This window comes from Macrobrachium rosenbergii, chromosome 58 (genome assembly GCF_040412425.1).
Source record: "Macrobrachium rosenbergii isolate ZJJX-2024 chromosome 58, ASM4041242v1, whole genome shotgun sequence".
Taxonomy (NCBI): domain Eukaryota; kingdom Metazoa; phylum Arthropoda; class Malacostraca; order Decapoda; family Palaemonidae; genus Macrobrachium; species Macrobrachium rosenbergii.
In genome coordinates, this window is record NC_089798.1 from 3652299 (window position 1) to 3677934 (window position 25636).

The following is a 25636-nucleotide window of genomic DNA, read 5'->3' on the forward strand; positions in this document are numbered from 1 at the left end:
TTTACGTAGCAAGATAATATGCTAAAAAACGATGAATACACAATAGAACGTGCTATGAAATTGCAACCTGTACGGTTAATTTCTGAAAAAAAGTTCAATAAACAACTCATTAAAAGTTCAAACTGGAGAAGCAAACATGGCTAATAATTCACACGGATCCCGTACAATGTATCAAGAGGCCTTGTATTAACTTGGAATGGTTGAATTAAAAATTTATGATTGGATTATTTCTACCCAAAATAATAAAGGCAAAATCGACATTATATATGATCTTGTCTAGTATTCCAAGAAGCAGTGAGAATATTTTTTGTTTTCTGTAAAAGAAAACTATTGAGATGGCTTTGGTTGTCCGTCCACGGGCCACCACTGGGCCGTGGCTGGAAGACTCATGGGCCACGGCTGAGTGTTTCATACAGCATTATACGCTATACAGGAAACTCGATTGCGTTTTTTACCTGTTTTTCCTAGTGAGCAGACCGAGAACAATGAAGTCGAATGCAACGGATATGAATGAAATTAGAGTAACTTTGACCAGGGCGTTAATAACCCTGATAGCCTGATGGCACGTGGCTCTCAGTCATTGCGTCGTCGTCCCTTAACCTCTGATCATCATACAAGTGTTGGAGCATTTGCTAGATTGTCTGAAGAGAAAACAAATATGCCAAAATTATATATATATACTGTATATAATGTATATACATATATACACATACACACACTAACACATATTATATATATATATATATATATATATATATATATATATATATATATATATATATATATATATATATATATATATATATATATATATGTGTGTGTGTGTGTGTGTATATATATATATATATATATATATATATATATATATATATATATATATATATATATATATATATATATATGTATGTATGTATATGTATATGTATATGTATATGTATATATATATATATATATATATATATATATATATATATATATATATATATGTATATACATATATATATATATATATATATATATATATATATATAATTTTTGGTATATTTGTTAATATATATATATATATATATATATATATATATATATATATAACTTTATCACATACACAATTGTTCTGTGCATTAGTAGAATTACTAAAAGGACCTCATTCAAACTGGATGGTATCTAACGGAGTTTTTATTCAGAAAAAGTTACAAGCTCTCTTGGACAAACAGTCCACATTATCAAGTATCCGTTAGATACCATCCAGTTTGAATGAGATCCTTTTAGTAATATATATATATATATATATATATATATATATATATATATATATATATATATATATATATATATATATATATATATATATCCTCTCGGCCATTGAACTGTCTCTCTCTGGGCCGCCCTCTAGAGAAACCTGCTTGGGCGAGGTACGTCCAGAACCATGTCGAACAAGCTCCCCCATGAATTAAACACTGTGAGGAAAGCCTGTCGACGAAGTGTGACCCTCAGGAGGGTCCACTAAGTTAATCTTGGGCAGCCCCAGGAGGTAGACACCTGCGCCAACGAGAGTGGAACCGATTTGCCGAAGCATGATGCCCAGAAATCCCCAGGAACCCCTGAGGAGGACCTCAACGGAGACGAGGATAGTGGGAGTTGATTTGAACTGGGTATTTGACAAGAATTATAATCGTGAAAATATGTTTAGCAAAGTACTATATGAACGAGCTTGATGGCGAGCTCTATGCTGCACGCACGTCGGCCTGCCGCCGCCGCTATAGTTTGCACGGTTGATATGAAACTATACGAACCTAAGCGCCCGACACTACGCTTTTCACACCGGGGCAGACAAACAAGATCCACTCGACTTTTATATTATATGAATTCAAGTACATTATGTAACAGTTATGACTTTAAGTTATGTTTTAGAAAACTAGCAATGCAGACGTCATCAATACAATAATTTTATTGTCAACTATAGTTGTTAAAAGTATTTAAAGCACCCATTTTGCATGTCATTCTCATTTGAACCGTACATCATAGTATTTCACGTCCTCCAATAAATGATCCAAAGAACTCTGAAGTTCTCCAGGATGCTTGGCTGGAGTCCCTGAGAATCTTTTCCTCGCTTTAGGCTTCCGAAGTGTCACTCATCATTCAAGGCTTTGTATAACGACCGACTTCGTTTTTCCATCTTCTGAAACTGGAGACATGGTGACTGGAGTTAGTGAACTTCTAAACTGGAATAGGGCTGAGCACGAAGCACACAATTTGACATATTTGCAATAAAATTTTAAGTTGTTCATATATTAAAATCACTATTTCAGTATAAGATTCATAGCCACTGAATCAGATTGAATTGACATTATTATTGTTATTATCATACTTGGGCCGTGGGTGGCGTCATTTGGAGGTAACTTGCCCGAATCTCTGAATGTGCATTATGGGAGTATTATAGGAAACTGTGACCCTTGGAACAGGTTACGAGCTTAAAGAGAAAAGATCTTGGAAATATGTTCCTCTTTTAGTAATGTCATAAATGTGTATGTATATGTGTGTGTGAACATATATGTGTGTGTGTGTGTGTGTGTGTGTGTTAATGACCCTATCCCCAGGTCAAGTAGGGTCAGATTCTATTGCTGTACCTGTTTTAAGAACACCAATCATCTTAATTTTCTAAGATCCTCTGGTAGCGGTGGCCCATCCCTGGGTCAGCAAATTTCTTCTCCCTCATCAACTCCTCTCACTGAACCTATTCTTAAACAAAGGCCTACTGGAATTGAACACTGATACACAAAACTAGACTTCATTTGCAAATTTAACGAAAGTGATTCAGCAAAAGCTACGATCATGAAATAGAGTGAATTCCACCCTCTATAAATGGAAATCATCACTAGAGGAAATTCTGGTTTACAAATATCCAGATTAATGATCCTAGACCAACCAATACTAGTGACTAAACCCTGGCCACCAAACAAAGCAAAAAGTTCATAATTATTCTAGACCACAATAAATGTCATATAGTATGTAAATGAATAAACACCACTTCCAAAACATTTGTCCTCACAGGACGATCCCAGAATTCCTGTTAAAAGAAACATATCATATATTAAAACCTGAATCTGTTTGCCAGAATCCCAAAGGCGTTCTCTATCATCCTGCGTGCCATACTTAACCTGTAGTTACCTGTAGTTGTAAATCTGTTTGTCCTTGGTTAGGCCTCTTTTGGGGTAGGGCTTCATAAGGTAATTCCTCAGGGGGATGGCATCATCACCAACTAGGAAATAGGCCACAGGAGATCCATTAGGTTGACCTGGCAGGGCATCAGTTTGGGGAAGATTTACTTCCTCTTGCTACAGCATTTCAGCCAGTCGGGTCTGGGCAAATACACCACCGTCTGACTCTGACCCAATGGCACCCACGTCGACGTGTAGGAACTTGTATGAAGCATCAGCAGCTGCAAGTAATACCATGGAGAAGAACTTCTTGTAGTTGAAGTAATGCGTACCATCTTGGGGAGGTTACGGAGCCTAATATGTTTGCCATCTATAGATCCAATTATGTGGGGGAAGTTCCACCATTCCTCAAAACCCCGTGCAACCTCCTGCCAAGCTACAGGTGTTTGTGGCACCTGCAGCTCCTCATCCCTGAAGGCAGCAACAATGGCCCTGCAGGTCTCTGGTACGATGTAACTAATGGTGTTGTGGGCTACCCAGAACGAGTATTGCAGACTCTTGTATGAATCGCCTGTAGCGAAGAAACGTAGGGTGATAGCAACCCGTAGGCCTGGCTCAATGAGTTTCCTCCAGAATGTCACTTTCTTCTGAATGTAGGGTGTGACTCGTTCAACAGTTTCATTGAAGAGGCCCCTGTCAATGCAGATAAAATTTCTGTACAGGTCTGGGGCTTGGGTTAACAACTCCTCCATCAGGTTGTCATAATGACCTTGCTCCATCCTTTTCTGCAGGTATGGCCACGCCCACACCCTCCTTGGCTGCCTTTTTTTCTGCTCTGTGTGCTTTGCAGCAATCATTGCAATCTTCAGCAACAACATGGTGTGCACATACTTGACGACAAACGGCAACATTTCTCTTCTATCCCTACTTACTATAGCTATAAGTTCACGGATTTCAGCTATGTCCTCCATGTTGATTCAGCAGGATGGTAGTATGTGTTGATGCTGTGGTGTTATGTCAGTGACTAGCCACACTTGTGACACTGTCAGCCCTTTTATAGCTGGGGTTTAACCCCTGTAGTATGTGGGGACAACGTGACATTGATGCAACTCAGTAATACACAACGTTACACATACGGTATACGTACGTCGGTGTTACGTGCTCTGCCACGCACTACTTTTACCTGCGTTGTCTCTTGTCGGGCCACTTTCAGTAAGCGTCACGTCACGCTTACAGAGTGCGTACATTTGCGGCTCACTGTAATACGCTTGCTTTACACACATCAGCCCATGACATGTATCCAGTTGGGCGGGGCTTATACACCTAGCGTATGGTCACGTTTCACAAATTTCGGCAGTGCATGGGCATGCGTGCCTTGATACGTGAATGTGTGAACTTAACATAATTGAACACACACAGAGACTCACACTTGAGAAACACTGACTTGGGTGTGTCTCAACAACAGCATCCTAAGCTGAATCGCTGAACCATCAAAGTCCTATTCTGAGATTCCAATGCCAGCATTAATAAGGTGTGTCTCTTCGGAAGCATAATCTAACCCTATCCATTTATCTATTCATGTCTAACACTGCTGCCAACTACTGTTAATGACCCTATCCCCAGGTCAAATAGGGTCATATTCTATTGCTGTACCTGTTTTAAGAACAGCATCAGTCATCTTACTTTTCTAAGATTCTCTGGTAGTGGTGGCATATCCCTGGGTCAGCAAATTCCTTCTCCCTCGTCGACTCCTCTCACTGAACCTATTCTTAACCCTCTCCGGTCCAGACGGGTCAGCCCAAATGTTTACGCTCAGGTCTTGGTCATTTACTCCTGGGTGAACAGTTGAAGATTTAGACGCATTGTAAGTTTCCACAAAATGCTTCCTAATTTTACCCGTGTAATTTTTATTATCACTAAAGTGGTACCATTGGAAAGCTGATAGTTTATTCTAAAGTATATTAAAAGTTCTCAGAAATAAGATAACACCTACCACCGTTTTAGATGTAATGAAATAGGACCAAAATTAATTTTTAGTATTTCATATTCTCTTCCTCTGTCTTCAAAGGTCAAAAAATATATTTTTGGTTAATCTAATGTAATAAATTTTATGTAAGTCGATACAACATTCCTTACTTATAGTCATGGTAAATATTTCAGCCGAAATAAATTAATATTTTATGAATGACAAGGCAATTAACAGAAGCAACCATCAGGCCCATTACCAGTGTTTAGTTAATAGCCAGTGTTGGCAGCACTGACGGCTAGATTCGTCATCGTCCCACGCGGAATAAGTGAAATTTTAAAAAATGCATCAATGAGTTTCTTTTCTAAACAAACCCAACTGTAGAATTCACTCGATTCGACGATACATTTTTTCTATTTCATATATATATATATATATATATATATATATATATATATATATATATATATATATATATATATATATATATATATATATATATATATATATATATATATATATATATATATATATATATATATATATATATATATATATATATATATATATATATATATATATATATTGTTACGCGTGAGGAGTCTTGGTTGATCATGTATTATTCAATTTACGTAAATTTTACGGCCCTGCAAACCAAGATTACACGTAACCTGTCACTTGAAGCCAAAAGTTAACCTCAAAGACAGACGTTAATTAGCCAAAGGTCGCCAGTTAAGGGTTATTAACCTTAACAAAGAATATTTGAGATGAATTTGATTTTAAACGCAACGGTTCTCCCAAACATTCGGACGCCGAGGCATACAAAAGCATCGAGATTTAACCTGATTTTGCTTACCCTAAATCCTAGGTATTTTACTGGAATAATGGGGTTGAAGCTAACAATAAAATAATTAGGCTTAATCTAGACTTTGTAAACACATATACCTAAGTGGTGGCTGAAGGAAGAAAACAAAGAAAAAATGTGAAATACAGAAAAGAACTAGTCAATCGACGAAGCTTCAACAAGAATCGGACTTACCGTGAACGCCGAGTCGCTGCGCAAACGAGGAACCTCAGGAGTCGTATTCTGGCAGTCTTCCCAATTCACTAATTAAGATAGACGTAGGAAAGAAAGTAATAAAGAATATCGTTCGGGCACGCACGCAGCGTCACCCTGGTTCCGTGACCGCTGGGATCTCTCTCACTGACCCGACCTCGCCGTTCTTCCAGAGGAGGACTTATACCGCCCGGGCAATCCGACCTTGACAAAGGCATCGTTGAATGCATAGAATAAAGCTTAAGGGCCACCATAACTAGGGGTCATTGAGCGTAAACCCTCTCTGAGGCTTAGGTCCCTAATGCCCTAACATATTTTGTTTACAAACTTTCCAGCCTATGGGGTTAAATGCCTAAATGCTACCTATTCCTTTCTCCAACGGATGATAAAGTTTGAACTGAAGACGCTTCTAGCTTGGGACAAAGCAATTTCCTGTCTCAGTCAGGCTGATATTTCTATCCCTAAATGTTCGAGGGCGAACAGCGTAAATATTTATAAAAGCTCCCCCCTTTAAGAGGGCCTTCACTCCCTTTTCGGGCGTGAAGGTCTATACTAAGCAAGCTGTTCGCCTCTCGTAGGTTACTCTCCTTCCCCTGAGCAGATTAGTCCTGGTTAGCCTACCTATCTACAGAACTACCTAACCCTAGATAGGATATGAGCTATAATCACTACTTAACCTAATTCTAATAGTACTAGAAGGTGCTCACGGTTTTTATAGGCTACCTCCTACAATCAAGATGTGTTTTAGACCTAGCCTAGTGGTACATTCTATGATATTCCCTAGCCTAACCTATCCTAACCCGACCGTAGCACCAACATAAGAGTTAATATTCTAACTAAATTACAACATGGTTTATGTTTAATACAATTAAAATTTACTAGTTAATTCATGAGGGTTGCCTCATATGATAAATGGGTGCCTCACTGAGGTCTTAGGCCATGCGTGTCACGAGCATCGTGGCTCGTTTCACAATAGTTAAGATTACTGAAATTAGTTAGGCTACTTACATGATTACTGCGGCTCGGTGGTAAGTGGAAAGAACAAGGCTACTAAATTGATGTACTGTACTTTAAGGTGGCCTAGGCTAGGTACAAATAAAAGGAAGAGATCACACTGGCTACCTCCTCTGGGCAAGGGGCCAGGATCACTCTTAGATGTTAGGGCACTGTGCCAAGAGGGCACTAGTGCCAGGAGGAGCTTATAGCTCGGCAACTACTGGGCTCTCTTCCGCCCCTTCTTCTTCTTCTTCTTCGCTTTCGTCCAAGGCCTATCAGTAGCTGGCCTAGCAGGTGATGAGAGCACCAACTCCGGGGACAGGCCAGAAGGGCTAGCGGGCGCGAAGTCAGGGGCAACTGCAAAGCTGCGGGAGGACTCCCTACTCCGGCTGCTGCGACAACCGGAGCGAGAGCGATCTCGACTTCTGCGTCCGAGGATGCCAGTTCCTGGTCTTCCAAGGGAGGGGTACCATTTCGATCCTCCAGGGGTTCATCCCCTGGATTCAAATTTTGCAAAGAAGAATCTTGCAAAGAAGTAGTTTCGGTGCTGGAGGCTCTCCAGTCGCGATGATCAACTGCATGGGGAATCCTAAATCTCCCGGAGGAGGATTCGCCTCATGATTTAGACCCGGCATAGGGGCTTTTTCCATTGGTAGCTCAACGTCCGGGACGGACGAAGTCTGGCACTGCTCAGTGCTCGCAAGTGGCACTGGCAGCAGTTGAGGGTCAGGCATGCCTGATGAGGGGTCCGGAGGTGCACTACCTCGCGGACGACTTGTGGTTGGCTGCGGCAGAGATTCCTGCCCCAGCGGGAGATCGTAGCCTCTCCTAGAGTTTTGTTCGGGGGCGTCCGCTGGGCGTTGCTTGTTTGGGCAGCCCTCCCAATTTGTGGAGTGGTCTGCCCGCTTGCACGTCCTGCAGCGGTACTGCTCCTCCTGAATCTCTCTTCGCGGAGGGGGAAGACCTCTTGGTGGGCCAGCCCTTCGCGATTGGAGAGGGCTAGGCCTGAAATAGGTTGGGTGGCGCCCCTTCCGCGGACCACTTTGGTGGGCGGAAGGTGGAGGTTTGTCATTTTTGGGAGTTACAACTGGGGCCGCCGTGGAGGCGGTAACGTGGCTGCGGAGTGGCGGTGGTGACGGGCTTCCGCAGAGAAGATCCCGACCCAACAAGAAGGCCACTCCGGGCCGAATTCCACCTACCACGCCGAGGCGGTGGGGTATCGTGCCCCAAGGTGTCATAACCTGGAGTTGGACAGTAGGAACGGTAATGGCGTGGCCCTCTATCCACTTCATTTCCCACCGGGTTTCTTCGTCAACCATGGCACCGGCTGGCACTTGGGCCCTGGCGATCAGGCTAATATCTGCCGCAGTGTCTACTGTGACCGGAAGGGTCATGGGCAGGCTAGTGCTCTGAAGAGGGGCCACCGAGATGTACTGGGTTTCCAGTCTCTCGGGGTAAAGGATCCGGTGCGGACCAGCCGCAGAGAATGAAGTGCTGATTAGGTTGACAAATTTGGTGGTGGGTACATGATGTGGACAGGCCGGAGATCCAGCATTGTAGTGGCTAGCAGCCCCACAGGATTTGCACGGGCCTTTTGGATGGGCTCGGTGGCCTGCAGTAACTGTTGGAGGAGAGGGCTGAGCGGATGAATCGGGAGCGGAGTTCTGGCTGGTAGGGTTAGGCTGCTTATTAGTGCCGAGTTTGTATCGGCACTCAGCTTCAGCATGGCCCCCTTCTTGCAATAGTTGCACAGGGTCTTGCTAGGCAGTCCACTCTTCGGGCGAGTGGAGTTCGAGAGGTAGGCCGGAGGGATGATTCGCTTCTGAGAGGTGCTATCGACTGATTGAAGGTTTCCCACGAATCAGCCATGCGACAAGCTTCCATAAGTGTGGAGGGCTGTTTATCGTTAAGATATACTGCAAGGGGCCCTGGCACACATTGGAAAAGGTCTTCTAGCATGGTCCGATTGAAGAGATCCTCAAACGTCGTGCAGGCCAAGGAGTCGAACCAGCGCGTACCGGACTGGGTTTTGTGACATGCCCATTCTGTCCAAGACCAGCCGACTTCCTTGGCAAGACCTCGGAACCGTTGTCTCCATTTTTCTGGGGTTATCTCGTAGGCCTTGGTAATGACTCTACGAACTTCCGCCATGTTGCCTCTCTGGCTCTTCTCCAGTGAGCGAAGCGCTGCCTTGGCTTTTCCCTCCATATGCTTGGCTAGTATTAAGGCTCTCTCCGTCTCCGTGGTGCTGTAGTTATCGAAAAGAGCCTCGATCTCCTCCAGCCATGCTTCTGGCTCGTCCTCAGTCCACTTGGGGACTAGGGAATTGATGCTTGAAATTGGCACGTTTGATGCAGCAGGTGTAGGACTGGAGGCTTGATGGCTAGCCATAGCTTCTGCATTCTCCATTTTCGCTCTCTCAAGCTCGAGCTCCTTCTCTTTTAGGGCTAACTCAGTTTCCTTGCAGGCTAACTCATGCTGTCTCCTTCTTTCTTCTCTTTCCTCTTCATATTGCCTTTGCTCGGCTTCATACACCCTTCGGTCTTCTTCATACTTCCTCTGCTCGAGTCTTTCTTCCTTCCCCGCTGGCCAAGTCGTCCACTTGCTCCTTAACCCAGGTAGTAAGTTCCGAGCCCGGTGAGACCTGCCGCCGTCCCCAGCCCCAGGAAAGTTTTATAATGCTCTGCTGCCATGGTTCTGGTGGGGAAGGGCGTCTAACCGGGTCGACTGGGCGTACTTGGGCAGCGAGGAAGTGTCTCTTCAATGACGTGGCACCCTTTCAAAAGGTGGCACTGTAGTTTGGGTGTGCCGTGTACAGGTCACACTGGTGGCACTCAGTATCCCTAGGCACTGGTGCAGGTTAGGTTCCAGAAGAACCTTCTCTTCTGTGTTCCCTTTGTTTTGTTTTATTTATTTTTCTGGATTCTTGCTTGGTGGCACTTATGGTGCCAATGTGTTCCTAGGGACCCTCTACTGGAGTCCAACTAGGCTATATGGGAGGAAAGGCACTCTACACCCCTGCAGAGTGCAACAATCGAATGAGAGAGAAAGGGAAGGTAAAAGAGAGAGAGAGAGAGAGAGATAGAAAGTAAGCTATTCCAGTGATGAGTGCTGCAAATTATTGGCACTGTGGAATAAAGTGAATTTGGGTTTTTTTTTTTTTTTTTTAAAGATCCTCGTGAGTGGCTGGTCCCAGTACCGGCAACGGCTGGCCCCTTCTTTTTCAGAGGGTGAAAACTACTGTTTGCTTCGGTCTGGATAGCAGGCCTCACTCGTGACCGACAGTTTATCACTATATCGTAATTACTCTTAACTTGTCCTCATCTATTGTGGGACAGAGGTGTTTCTTTTATTTGGTTAAAGTATTCGAATTAATTAGCCTAGTGTCGGCCGTTCTTTCTTTGAAGAGGGTCACGTACACTTAGGTTAGGAATGCTTACTTGAATGACACGAGAGAGAGAGAGAGAGAGAGAGAGAGAGAGAGAGAGAGAGAGATTTTCAATCAGCGAATTTCTTGCTGCTTGAGAACATGTAAACAAAGATTTTATACATGCACAATGGCATGGATCTTAATAAAATGATATAGATGCGTCGTCTTGGCTTCCTTAGGGATTACTTTATTATCTTAATTTTCCCGGGAGCCGACGTCACAAAAGTTTATCGTAAAAATTTTAAATTTTCTTTATATGATTTTTATAGTAGGTATTCGTATAGGAACTTGTGGTATTACTCCTAACTAAGGCCTATCTTTCCCTGCCTAAATTATCTTTTGGTTTTTTTTTTTTTTTTGTCTACCGAAGTCTGTCTAACTTCTACTACGCCGAGAAAAAAAGTTCCAAAAAGGGCTGGGAGCAGAGTGGTCACAACAGAGAATGACAATAACAAGGTCTTAAGATGGCGGAAAATCCCGTTAGGCCTAAATTTCAAAACAACCTCTGTTGAAGGAACCCCAAAATGGCCGGTCTCTCACAAACAGTTCAAACAACCGCGTCAAAACGTATTTTCTTTAGCACAAATTCAAACAACGAACGAAACAAATGCAGGTATCCAGATTTTACTTTAAATATACCAATCATGCATAGCGTTTTACGTTACGGATGGAAAACTAAATTACCAAACAACTTTGTGTCTGTTGTTATCGTTCTCTCAGTGAAACATCCTCGGCAAACAATGGAATAGATTTGCGTGATTTGGAACGGACCAAATTTACTTTACTGAAAATGTATTTTATGATACAATTACTACTTCCGTTCGTTCGCCACTTCACTGACACGGTTTTTGAATGATTCCCGCTATATGCAAACAATAACGATCGGAATTGCCGACGCGATTTCTAAATTACTTTGTGTACATGAAATGGGCTCCGCTTTTCTCGGCCTTAAGATACGTTACTTGAACGACTTCTCTCACGGTCCGAACACGGTAAAATGCCCTTGTCTTAACCGTTACAAATTATGACTCTCTGCTCTCGACGCACCCTTTCCTACGCTAATTCTCGCTACACTTGTTATTATAACTATCCTCTTTACTGCTTATTATTATGCCTCGTTCCTTGTTTGGAAGAATGAAATGGAATTCAATATCTGACTTTTTTTTTTTTTTTTTTTTTTTGGAATTAATGTAATTTTAATTTCCTTTTCTCCAGATTCTTTCTCTAAAATGTACTTTAGATTCTACGCAAGGTCGCCAATGTTACGTGTGAGGAGTCTTGGTTGATCATGTATTATTCAATTTACGTAAATTTTACGGCCCTGCAAACCAAGATTACACGTAACCTGTCACTTGAAGCCAAAAGTTAACCTCAAAGACAGACGTTAATTAGCCAAAGGTCGCCAGTTAAGGGTTATTAACCTTAACAAAGAATATTTGAGATGAATTTGATTTTAAACGCAACGGTTCTCCCAAACATTCGGACGCGAGGCATACAAAAAAGCATCGAGATTTAACCTGATTTTGCTTACCCTAAATCCTAGGTATTTTACTGGAATAATGGGGTTGAAGTTAACAATAAAATAATTAGGCTTAATCTAGACTTTGTAAACACATATACCTAAGTGGTGGCTGAAGGAAGAAAACAAAGAAAAAATGTGAAATACAGAAAAGAACTAGTCAATCGACGAAGCTTCAACAAGAATCGGACTTACCGTGAACGCCGAGTCGCTGCGCAAACGAGGAACCTCAGGAGTCGTATTCTGGCAGTCTTCCCAATTCACTAATTAAGATAGACGTGGGAGAGAAAGTAATAAAGAATATCGTTCGGGCACGCACGCAGCGTCACCCTGGTTCCGTGACCGCTGGGATCTCTCTCACTGACCCGACCTCGCCGTTCTTCCAGAGGAGGACTTATACCGCCCGGGCAATCCGACCTTGACAAAGGCATCGTCGAATGCATAGAATAAAGCTTAAGGGCCACCATAACTAGGGGTCATTGAGCGTAAACCCTCTCTGAGGCTTAGGTCCCTAATGCCCTAACATATTTTGTTTACAAACTTTCCAGCCTATGGGGTTAAATGCCTAAATGCTACCTATTCCTTTCTCCAACGGATGATAAAGTTTGAACTGAAGACGCTTCTAGCTTGGGACAAAGCAATTTCCTGTCTCAGTCAGGCTGATATTTCTATCCCTAAATGTTCGAGGGCGAACAGCGTAAATATTTATAAAAATATATATATATATATATATATATATATTATATATATGACATTTTTTATCACACCGTGATTTATATGCAATCATGAAGCTACAAATGTCGCTTAATATCAAATTCATGCTACCTCGGGAATATCTCCGATGGAGAATTGTCACCGAAGGGGAATTTATATAAGTGATAAATGGATTGGTACCGCCGGGACATGAACCCTCAACACGGAACCTATTCAGCGACTCAAGTTGACGTTACCACTGCGCTATCAAGGGAGATATAAGTCATTGCCGAGTCTGCTGTACTGCTTTTACCCGTCATGAGCGGGGAAATTGTACTTAGCCTCGGCAATGACCCACCTCCGCCATGATAGTTCATTGGTACATTTGGAACACGCAGCTCTTATTATGAAATTTTTTATCACACCGTGAATTATATATAACCATGAATCCACAAATGTCGCTTAATATCAAATTCACGCTACCTCGGGAATATCTCCAATGGAGAATTGTCACAGAAGGGGAATTTATATAAGTGATAAATGGATTGGTACCGCCAGGACACGAACCCTCGACACGGAACCTATTCAGTGACTCCAGTTGACGTTACCACTGCGCTATCAAGAGAGGTATAAGTCATTGCTGAGTCTGCTGTGATAAAAATTTTCATAATAAGACCTGTGTGTTCCAAACGTACCAATGAACTATCACGGCGGAGGTGGGTCATTGCCGAGGCTAAGTACAATTTCCCCGCTCACGACGGGTAAAAGCAGTACAGCAGACTCCGCAATGACTTATACCTCTCTTGATAGCGCAGTGGTAACGTCAACTGGAGTCGCTGAATAGGTTCCGTGTTGAGGGTTTGTATTCCGGTGGTACCAATCCATTTATAACTTATATAAATTCCCATTCGCGCGACAATTCTCCATCGGAGATATTCCTGAGGTAGCGTGAATTTGATATTATTTGACATTTGTAGTTTCATGATTATATATATATATATATATATATATATATATATATATATATATATATATATATATACACTGTATATATGTGTGTATGTGTGTGTAATGAAAAAGGAGAAAGTAATGAAACTGGATAAAATAAAAATGAAAATAGCTATGAACCATCACAACAATAATTCGTTTTACTTAAAAATTCATGTACGGGCTCTGGAAACAAGCAAAGGCTTTGTTTTTTTTTTTTCCAACTTGAGCAGTTATCATCACTTCCTCATCTTGTATTAAACTGAAATAAAAACCCGCAAATTCGTATCACCACCTATTGTATAATGCGAGTGAGTTATGAATTACAGCAATTTGCTGTTTCCCAAGCCGAAGCTATTTCTGGTTCACTGTTTATGTCCGAGCTGCTGCAACGGTAGTTTGCACGTGGGGTAAATACCATTGCTTCAGTAACAACTGATGTTACTACCACAGCCCAGTTAGAAAAGATAAATTGCTGTTTATCACAGATACGGCAGTAAACAAAAGGTGGCGAACAGGGAGCCATGCAATTTCAGTGTAGTTAAGTTCAGTATAACCAAGTGAAGGGAAAATATTAAAAATTTCGTATAGGCGAATACAGGACATAAAAAAAGTCCGTAGAAGTGAATTTTCAGAAGGACCTTTTAGTATATAAACATATCGCAGATTACAAAGGCAGGAAAATGTGTCATACTCGTACAGTATATTTGTGTGTGTATGTGTATGATGGGAATGTGACTGGGGAGGGTTTTGGGGTTATTATTTATATTTACAATGCCTAGTTACTGGGAGGTGGTTAATTATGTACAATATATTTACATAAGGTAATTCCATTGTGAAACTTAGTTTTACATTGTTTCTTGTTCTTATGGGTCTAATAAATTTACTGATTTCTTCTGAAGTATTTTGGTTGGGGGATTGTTATGAAGTGACCTTGACCTTGTGTTCTTCCCCTCAGGCAGTTGGTGGGGAGGCCTTGCTCTAACTCCTTCCATCTGGACGTTCAGCGTCGGCTTGGTTGTTATATATACAGTCTTTGTTATTGTTAGATACCGACATGTGTTGCTTTTGCATTTTATTCTGGTGTTGTCTATCAGTTCTTGCAATGTTTCTTGCTGTGTTTGTCTGTTTGTCTGACTTTTTCATATTTTCTCACTTCTACATTCTCTTTTTTCAAAATTCTAGGTAAGGAAAACCGATTTGGGTGTGGTCATAATCCACACTGGTATTCGTCTCCTTGGGCATAGATCCACCAGCTGTTGGCTTTCACCTCCCCAGAGCATAAACCTCATTGGTATTTCTTCCTCGGCATTTGTCGAGTATGTTCACTCAAAAGGCTATACCACTGTTCACTCAAAAGGCTATAGTGGTATGCAATAGTAAAATATTAAAGAATTTATGGTGATTACGAAATCCATAGCTGTACTGTATATACATATGCAAATGTAATAATAACGTGAGTTTTCGCATGTTTCCAAACATACCTCTTCATATATACAATGAAATATTAAAATAGTCAAGATTGATTAAGCAGAAGCTAAAAGCCAATCTTAAAATGAACATTCAGTAGTTATAAGGTAATTAAGAGGTTGATTTGCTATGGATAGTTGCTTAACAAGTATAAATTTTGTGACTATCGATTCCATATCCTCAACGATCTCCGGTCAATATAGTTTATATCGTCGTGATTATGTTGTTCAGTAGTTAGGGGAAGTCCTACTTGGTCAGCATCGGCGCCCTAAGCATGACTTTTTTTCTTTGATTTTTTTTACCTGTGACTTTTTACGTGGATTCGTCAGCAACTCTTTACCATATTTCTACGGACTCGTTATAACCCATAAGAAAGGCATTCTCTGACTGCCAGTTTTGTGGAATTAAGTCTCGTTCATTTTTACTCTATCCGAAACTTAGCAGGTTTGCTGACACATTTCCTAGGTAGTTTATAAACCACGCAGAGGATTCTATTCAGAAATTCTATAAATTAAATATTATAGTGAACGACATAACGCTCATAAGCCAGGACGCGGAATCATTATTCACAAAAGTTCCTGTAAACGACATCCTGAATTTCATAAGGGAAAAAATCAACTCCTTACGAAGACCTATTTCCTCTGGGCAGTGAAAAAAAGTTGAATTAATCAAGCTCCGTGTAACCAATAACATGCCCTCTTTTAACTGAAAGGTTTACAAAGGTTTTAATGTGGGATAGGCAGCCTGCTATTCCCTTTTAAGCCAATGTCCGCTTGTACTTAATGACTCAGTCCCAAAGTGGATTTGGTGCGACACGTTGATGACATTTTCACGTTCTGGAATAATAGTTGAGAAGATTTTGGTATCTATTTGCAGCAAAATGAATTCACTTCTAGCATTACGTTTAAAACTGAATGAGAAAAGATCAGGAACTAGCCTTCTTAGATATATCAATAGGGAATCATTCAAGAACAGTTTCAACGTCTATAGAAGACCAGCGTTCTCTGTTTCCTGCATTCATATCCTAACTATCATGACATTGCAGTATCAATGGAGACTGAGGTATCAGTGTAATTTTTTTCTCGGAGGACCAGGGACCTGTTCTGACGGTTGCATAGACAAAGGAGTCGATTTCATCTGTAAACAACTCCACCAACTGCTTCACTATGACGGCGGAAAAGCCATCAACCAAGCCAGTAAGATAGATCTCTCTTCAAACCAATGGGCATAACAAAATAAGGGATATACTAGCAAAATAAAACTCCCCTGCGTAGAGGCATTAAGAACATGTCTATAGGGACACCGAACCTGACTACCCTTCTGCCTTCATATCGAACAATCATAGAGAATGCTCTTATTAATGCCCATCAAAATAAAAGAGAATTATGCCTATACAGCAGAGTTGATATCAACTTACACCTTTCTTGATGGGTCGGTGGTCAAAAGTCACTGTACATCACCCATGGTCAAAAGTACAACATTATTTCTAAATAAGCAACGTTTCGAATATCACTTATAACGAATCACGTATCAGTTATAATTCTTCTGGTTGTAAGCTATTCGTGAGGTACAGTAAATTAGACAATAAACGATATTTGTGGCTAAATATTTGTGTGAGCAGCATATATATATATATATATATATATATATATATATATATATATATATATATATATATATATATATATGATCATATTTTTAAGAGCTCCGCCTAATGTAGTGAACTGGATATTTTATATTTGTGGCCTAATGTTTGTGAATATAAGAAAACCCTCGGTGTATAAGACAAATTCGACGAATTCAAAATTAGCCACCAGTTACAATTTTACCAATCAGCTATCATGGTGAAGATGGGTTGATATCGATTCTAAGTATAAAATCTGAGTTCGACAGGCATGTACAGCAGAGTCGATGTCAACTTATACCTCTCTTGAGAATTGGTGACGAAACATTTATTAATCATAATTCCTCTTGGATGTACGTTGTTATTCCCGAGGCGTAGTGAACTGGATATTAAAGTATATTGGTGGCTTAATATCTATCTATCTATCTATCTATCTATATGTATGTGTGTATAATCCTGATGATAATAGTTTTCATAGCCCCATCTAATACTGTCGAAACAGGATTCAAATATCAGGCGATGATCGAACAGAATGATCTGGTTCCAGTAAATTCATTGACCACTGTTCGAAGTAGCCGCCAATTATATCACTTACGACAGATATAAATTATTTATTCATTGCCACTTTGTCCTCCTACCTTCTCAATTTCCCCAAATTTTGGGATATATTTATCACATCAAGCCTTGAATCCATATGGCAAATCGCTGAGGGTGGCCTTTTACCGTAGCAGATTACGAACCTACGCACTTTTATTATTAGTAATAATAAATTTAATTATAAAAATTACCTTGCATTCATCGGTGCGAGTTATAAGCTCACCGTTGAATCACCTTAACAAAAGTGTTCTATAATATTTTTGTCTATGACCATGCCATTGTGACGCCATGTTGCATTAACTAATAATATAATGATAATAATACCCTTTGTTTCAGCACCGGGCCGTATACGATGAACGATAAGATGAACACAATACAGTATACTAAATTAAGTACGCTAGTAAAAAGTAATATTCATGAACTCTTATATCCAAGCACTGCTGAAAACAACAGCAACACTATAATAATAATAATAATAATAATAATAATAATAATAATAATAATAATAATTTCTTTCGATTTTCTGATCGTCGCCTTAAACTACTTCGGTGGCGAAAGGGCGATAAAGTGACGTCCCACAAACAGGTAGTTGCAGCGGTCGTTGGCTGTTATCCTCAAGAACAGCTTGTTTCAGTGTTGTTTAGTCTCCAGTTTGGTAAGACAGGTTTCGTCGATAGTAACTCGACACTCTCCTTCATTTGTGTTTGGGATCTCGGTCGTGCTGTACTGGAGGAACGTTGGTTTCACTTTGTCTGGTTTTATGTATAGTCCTCCGCAGGGATGATTCCCTCTTGACGGCCGCGTGTACGTTTTCAAAGTAAGGTGCTTCTTATATTTTATAATTGCGTTTTCTTGTCAGTATCGTAGCTCCTGCAGAATAGGAGAGTAGTTCTTTTTAAATTTGCTTTCTTGTATGATCACTTAAGGCGTTTTGTTGGATAATCTTAGTGCGCAGTGTACAAATGCTCTCCAGCCTGACTTACAATTTGTTCTAGTTTCAAACCACCTATTTGCTTCACTTAAAGGTCTTGTTTACAACATTCATTTGAGGTCTACAGTAGAGAAGCTTGAGCGGTTTCTCAGATGTCGTATTGTGAAGAGACTGCAAGATTTTAGGCGTGCTTGAAGGTTTGTTGGGTTGGCGAGTGGATACTATTGCCAGTATTCAGTTTTATATTTGTCAAATGTTTAGATTATGGTGCTTGAGCTATGACATACAGTTGTCGTATGAAAGTTTTCAGTTTCCAGTTTTGAATTTTCGGTTCCTTGTTGTAAATTCCTACAATAACTGTTCATAATTTTTTTAGGTATGGTAGATTGCCTTTCAATATGGTATTTAAGACTGTTTCGAAGCTTATTTATTACTAAGCTGACCTGGATTGTTTTGAGTGGTAATTCTATGCACTTTGAACCATGCTAGCAATCTTATGCAGTGTTACGGATTTTAACTTTACTGCAATAGAGCAAGTCTTCGGTGCAATAGGGCTTAGTTTCTTGAGGATTAGAGAGGCCTAACTCGGCTGATGGGGGTATATTAAGTTGATTTAAACTTTCTAGGCTTAAGTGGCAATGAACTAGTAATAACGCGTATCAGTATTTATAAAGCCTTGCTTGCTGCCCCTTGTCTTAATATTTTAAAGATTAGATGACCCAGCTGATTGTAACAATAGACAGCCTTTAGTTCTTTCCACTTGCTAGAACATTTTGGGCTTTAATATATTTTCTTATTTCAGGTCAGGGTGTGTCGTTAAGTAAGCGTGCTACAATGAGTTATTGTCTTAGATGTACCGGTACCTTATGAATTACACAGGATTAATGGGTAAGTAAGTATTTCTTGTATTTTATAGTTGAGTGACTTGAGCAAGCTTAGTTTTTCAGAATCAAAACTCGAAATTTGTAAGTTTTAATTTCTTTAGTTTTTCAGAATCGAAACTCCAAGTTTTCGTTTAAGTTTAGGCTTTGTTTTAATGCCTTTTATTTTTTTCAGATTGAAAACTTTAGTTTAAAAATTTTGAATTTTTTTATCTTTAAAATTGCAAAGATTAAAATTTAAGTCTTCCAGCTTTGAACGTTTCAAGAAATTTTAGGTTTTGTTTCAGGTATAGAACTTTTTGTTTTAAACTATTTAATTATTTCTGAGCGTTAGTTTAGTTATATTTTAGCATCAAAAGTTTGTGTGGAAGTTTGATGTGTGTGGAAGTTTGATGTGTGTGGAAGTTTGATGTGTGTGGAAGTTTGATGTGTGTGGAAGTTTGATGTGTGTGGAAGTTTGATGTGTGTGGAAGTTTGATGTGTGTGGAAGTTTGATGTGTGTGGAAGTTTGATGTGTGTGGAAGTTTGTAGAGTAAATCTAGTGTTATTTTTAAGTCAGTGGATTTAAACTTGTTTGTTTAAACTTTTGCCTTAAGTGGTTTGATCTTGTAATTTCAGCTACTTTTGTTTTTTATAAATTGTAAGTTTGTCTCTATTTTGGAATTTTGAGGTTTTTGAACACTTGACAATTTTTAAAGTTCGAGTAATGTCACCTGCAAAAGCGTAAAGTTTTGAGTGTTAAATTAAGTTTTGCATAAAGTTTTGCGTGTTAAATTAAGTTTTGCATAAAGTTTTGCGTGTTAAATTAAGTTTTGCATAAAGTTTTTGCGTGTTAAATTAAGTTTTGCATAAAGTTTTGCGTGTTAAATTAAGTTTTGCATAAAGTTTTGCGTGTTAAATTAAGTTTTGCATAAAGTTTTGCGTGTTAAATTAAGTTTTGCATAAAGTTTTGCATGTTAAATTAAGTTTTGCATAAAGTTTTGCGTGTTAAATTAAGTTTTGCATAAAGTTTTGCGTGTTAAATTAAGTTTTGCATAAAGTTTTGCGTGTTAAATTAAGTTTTGCATAAAGTTTTGCGTGTTAAATTAAGTTTTGCATAAAGTTTTGCGTGTTAAATTAAGTTTTGCATAAAGTTTTGCGTGTTAAATTAAGTTTTGCATAAAGTTTTGCGTGTTAAATTAAGTTTTGCATAAAGTTTTGCGTGTTAAATTAAGTTTTGCATAAAGTTTTGCGTGTTGAATTAAGTTTTGCATTAAGTTTTGCGTGTTGAATTAAGTTTTGCGTGTTGAATTAAGTTTTGCGTGTTGAATTAAGTTTTGCGTGTTGAATTAAGTTTTGCGTGTTGAAATAAGTTTTGCATAAAGATTTGCGTGTTACAAAGTTTTGCGTCTTAAGTTAATCTTTGGCCACTTCACAAGTCCACCTTTGCCGGGGTGGCGTTGCCACCTGCCAGGCAAAGGTGGACTTGAATGTTGTGCATGGTGACTTGGTCACCATGCACAACAGGAAGTTCAAAAACAAGCATGGTGACTTTTGTCACCATGCACAACAGGAATTTCAAACCAACCAACTTTAGGTTAGAACTAAGGTTGATAGTTTTCGTGTAGCTAGGACTTAATGGGAAGTTAGACATAGCACTTAAAATATAGGATAGGGGAATATAGGATAGGCTAGAATAGGGTGAAGAACATGCGAATTTTATTTAGATGGAGGGGTTAGGATAAAGGTAGTAAATGCTAAAGTCTATCTTAAGGATGTTGGGAATAGACTGGGGTAAAAAAATGCGGTAGTCAGACCTAGGGAGACATTTGACAGTGAAAGTTATTAATAGCAGAGGGTATTACAGTACTTGAACCCTTTGTGTGGTCATGAGATGTAAGTTTGAATGTATTAGTGGAGCTGAGAATAGGGTAGGGTAACTCTTTGACTTATAACTTAGAAATTCTTTCCCACTAGTAAATAGGAACTAGACAGGTAATAGGTGGATCTTAATGATTTTCTAAGAGGCCTAGGTCTTGGGACGTTAAAGAATTTTTTTTGACTGATACCGTGGACTTGTCAGGTATTTTAATAGGCAGGTTAATAATGGAAATTGCTATTCAAATTTTTGCAGTCTTGTTAGTCTTTCCCTCAATGCGCTCAACACACCTACCCTCCCCCTCTTACTCTTCAAGCAAAGCTTTTATGTTTCGAAATACAGTCCAGATTGTGTTGCATATTTTCATTGACCCCTACCTTCATCCACCTTTCCTCCAGCACCGAAGCTTGCTTTGGGAACCCCTATCTTTTCTGAATTCCCCTACTTAATTTTTTCGGCCCGGGGGTTGTGCAGTTCCAGTTCCCTTAATGTATACTAAAGGACCAAAGTTGTCAGATAGTGTTTGCATTGCATGGCACCTTTCATAGTTAAGTAGCACTAAAGTTAGATACGGTTGTTTCATTGTATGATTGGTGCCCTATTAAATATATCTTAAAGGATGGCACTCTCTATCCTGTTGTCTTTTTGGGAGTTTTAAGGAACAATGGTAGTAATATATGGGATTAATGTGAAAGTTGATGGCGTTTGAAGTAACAATAATAATACATGGGATCGTTAATGGGAAAGTTTACTCATAAGATGTATTAATTACAATACGCTTAGAATAGCTGCTGGGACTAAATGAACAGGCTATTTTCACTTTCAAGAGGGTTGTCATGGACACTTTTAGTATATTCAAAAATCAAACCCACTTTTCTTATGCACAGGCTCTTGGTGTAGCTGCAGCAGACCATAACATCGACACTAAAACTAATGGAAAGCAACGCTTTTCGTTAAGACTGAATATCCTGTGAGGATTCGAAGCGCTCTGAATTTTGTTACCCAGACAACAAGAACTCAACTTGTAGACGCTATGCATGTCCTTTGACGGTTCGAAGCGCACCAAATTCGATTACCCTGACAACCAGAGCTCAACTTGTAGATGCTGCGCATACCCAGTGAGGATTCGAAGCGCTCTAAATTCGGTTACACAGACAACTAGAGCTTAGTAGATGCTGTGCTCTACCTACTATTCAATTAATGTCTTTGGATATGTAATAGTATTTACATCTATGAAGACCAGCTTAATATATCTGTAAACCTGTTTACATTGTCCATTTCTTTAACCCCAAAATGTCATGTGATGGGGTAGACTTTATAATACTCCCTGAAAGACAATGTCCTATGAAATCAAGGGAATGGTAGTTACTGATTGCTGATTGGTTGGTTAACGGAAGTAAGATGGGGAAATTGGTATGAGAAATGAAGTAACTGAAATAATGGTTGAGGAGATTCTAGCCATTATTTGAAGAGATTCTAGTATATTACCCTCGAATTTTGGCGTTTTCTTGCTATAGCCTATGCAGATTTAAAACTACTATTCAGCAAAGTGATATAGTATTTTGACCCCTCTGGTGAAAGGAATGATTGTTTTGAGTTCATTCCTTATGATCTGTAGATCGCATTCGGCTGAGGTGTCTTGTTAAGGTGACTTGAGCGATAACGCTTGGAAGTGAAAATTCACTTTGAAATGAGATACCGCCAAGAAAATATTTTAAGGATCTTCCGGGCTTGAATAGTCCAAATTGTTATGCAAGGGTTATAATTAGTTTGTAAAAAGTTAAGCAGGCAGCAAATTTTCAATAATGGTTTTTGTCCAGGGAGTGGTTATTGCTTATGCCTGTGAATTGTTCAAGTTACTGTGGCTGTCGATGGTTACTACAACACAGGCTTTAGCGTTGGGCTTTATGTATCGGGTAAGTGAGGCGATAGAAATGCAGGATTTTTGCATATAATGCATTGTTTAATTAGTTGGTGACCTTGTCTCTGGATCTGAAGTTTTTGTATGTTAAAATTGCTCAAAGGATTTCGTGAGGATGGGGTTGTGCTTCTGGTCCTTAGTTTTGCCAATCTCTTGGGTAATACTTAGTTGTAGAATTGCCAGTAAATTGGGTTCGCTTTAGAATTGAGAGCGCCTGGACAAAAACTGAAGAAAATGGTCTTCCTTTTGTCATGACTACGATTCGCAAACTTCGGGTTACTAAGGTTAGTCAGAGTTCTGGCTTTAAATCTGGTTTTTGTTTGTGCACCGCCACGAAACATTCTGCAGTATGTCTAAACAAAAAGAAAAGCCAGAAAATGTCAAAGCACCTTTTTCGTCGGTTTATTTCTGAGATTTCCTTCCATAGCAGAATAATGAATAACTAATGCTGATAACTACTGGCCATTATTAACCAGATAACTACAGAGTTATCCGCCAACCGATTACAGAGTTATCACCACGTGAAAACTCCAAAATACTACTACTTTTTCTTTACTGATTCGCCCAAATGATTGATGCCAATTTGCCGGATTTTGGTATTTTATCGCCCAAACTATATAATGAATAGTCGCCCAGATGATATATTGACTAATGCCCAAATTCGCTCAAATGAATTGTGCCCGAAAAAGGCTCACATTAAGTTATGGTGGACGGTAATAAAATCACAGGAATAAAGTCAGTCATAATTTTATGGCAAAGTTTTGTGGTAAAAATTAAACATTACCTGGACTTTTTGTATTTTTTTCTGTAAATGTTCTGATGTGTAAAACAAATACAAAATTGAGTAAAATCATACGGTTACATCCTAGATAAATGATATTCATGAAGCAGAAAAATAATTCAATTATATACTTGATAATTATTGCAAATGAAAGCTGATTTCCTTGCGAGGCACCAAAACCAATGATAGAAAACATTTTTGTGGATGAAGCCTTTAAAGTACGTCTGGAATAAAGCCAGATGTACTGAAACTCAGTTGTCATGTGAATGTGCCTTCTATTTTCATTATTTCAGGGATGTACAGTATGTACACAGCAAAAGTAAGCTACGGTTCCTTACTTGACCTAAAATTATAGACAGCAGAGAGGATGATCGTATCCAGGTGGCCGAGTAGGGACAGCAATTAATAGGCTTATACGATCACCGCATTTTGTAAACTTATTTTATGTATTGTATATAGGTGAGTTTGCTCGCTGTAGGTAAAACCCTTAATGCTGTTCATTGCTGAATTTATAAGTAACGACAGATAGATCCGCATAACCCTGCCTTTAGGCTAATAAAGGTTCGTGTGTACTTCCATGCTTCTAGGAATTGAACACCATTAGCTATGTATAAATGCCTATTAGATAATATGGTAAAAATACAGATAGCTGTTTACACGAGAGGCAGAAAAAGTAAAGTATTTCTACTGGAATAGGTTTAGCTTTGTACTGAAACATGATTACATGGGAGCCATTTGTCAAGTGGATGTCAATGCCCAAGATATACCACTCTTTCCTTAGCTATGCTGTTAAGATCATTATTATTATATTAATATTCTGAAGTTCAAAACACAACACACACACACACGACTGACTTGATTGTTTGATAACCTGACATCTTTCCACCCAAAATTGTGATTTTTTCCCTGTGACTTGATTACCGGTCACCACAAGTTGACTTTTTTTTTTTTTCCCTGACTTTTTATCCTTTTTCTGTGACTTTATTACCGGCCACCATATAACCAAGTGAAAGGTAAACTTCAAAATTTCGCGTAAGTGAATACAGAAGGACATATGAAAGTTAGTAGAAGTGAATTTACAGAAGAACCTAATTTACAGAAGAACCTTTTAGTATATAAACAGCTTACAAAGGTAACTAAATGCGTTAAATACTGTACAGAATATTTGTGTGCGCGCCCGTATGGTGGGAATGTGACTGGGGAGGGATTTGGAGTTATTTATATTTACAATTCTTAGTTCCTTAGGGGTGGCTAATTAAGTGCAGTCAGCTTCACTGGAGTTGAGACGAATTACCACCGATGGAGAAATATGGTAACTCTCAGTAGTAGCAGTTCCTGAATATGCAGTTTATGAATCCTTGCGCATAGACGTTTTGTAAGGAAGGCGCTGATTGGTAAGCTCTTCTCTGATTTCTACATATAGTTATAGCATATTACTAGTTTCGCTGATTTTATGAGATATAGCAACCAAAATACGTAATTAGCACGATTACTGAACACATTCTCTCATTCTGCATGTAAAATGAAAAATCACAGCTCGGTGAATAACATCCTGAAATTCGTTGTAATGAATTTGTAAAGTAATTGTGTGTGTGAAGGAATAAAAGTCCACATTTCGCTCGTTATAGCATATTCTAAACGTATAAATGATAGGATTTTGACTGCCATTCCCGTCCTTAGGGCGAAATAGGCTACGCGTTTGCGAGTTCGATAGACCTTCTTTGCGAAGGGTTTGTCCGCTGTCATGGTGAGGATATTAGAGGCTGT

The 25636-nt window shown here is 39.4% G+C and overlaps 1 protein-coding gene and 1 long non-coding RNA gene across 2 annotated transcripts; one reads left to right on the forward strand and one right to left on the reverse strand.

Annotated features, from left to right (window-relative positions):
- Positions 1 to 3322: 3322 nt before the first annotated feature.
- Positions 3323 to 3937, reverse strand: LOC136837184 (uncharacterized). Its single transcript, XM_067101849.1, has one exon. It carries the CDS (start codon positions 3935 to 3937, stop codon positions 3323 to 3325), a length of 615 nt encoding a protein of 204 aa, XP_066957950.1.
- A 14257-nt stretch (positions 3938 to 18194) lies between these two features.
- Positions 18195 to 22435, forward strand: LOC136837158 (uncharacterized). Its single transcript, XR_010852607.1, has 3 exons — positions 18195 to 18314; positions 19231 to 19316; positions 22055 to 22435. It is a non-coding gene; the product is annotated as an uncharacterized lncRNA (long non-coding RNA).
- Positions 22436 to 25636: the final 3201 nt, after the last annotated feature.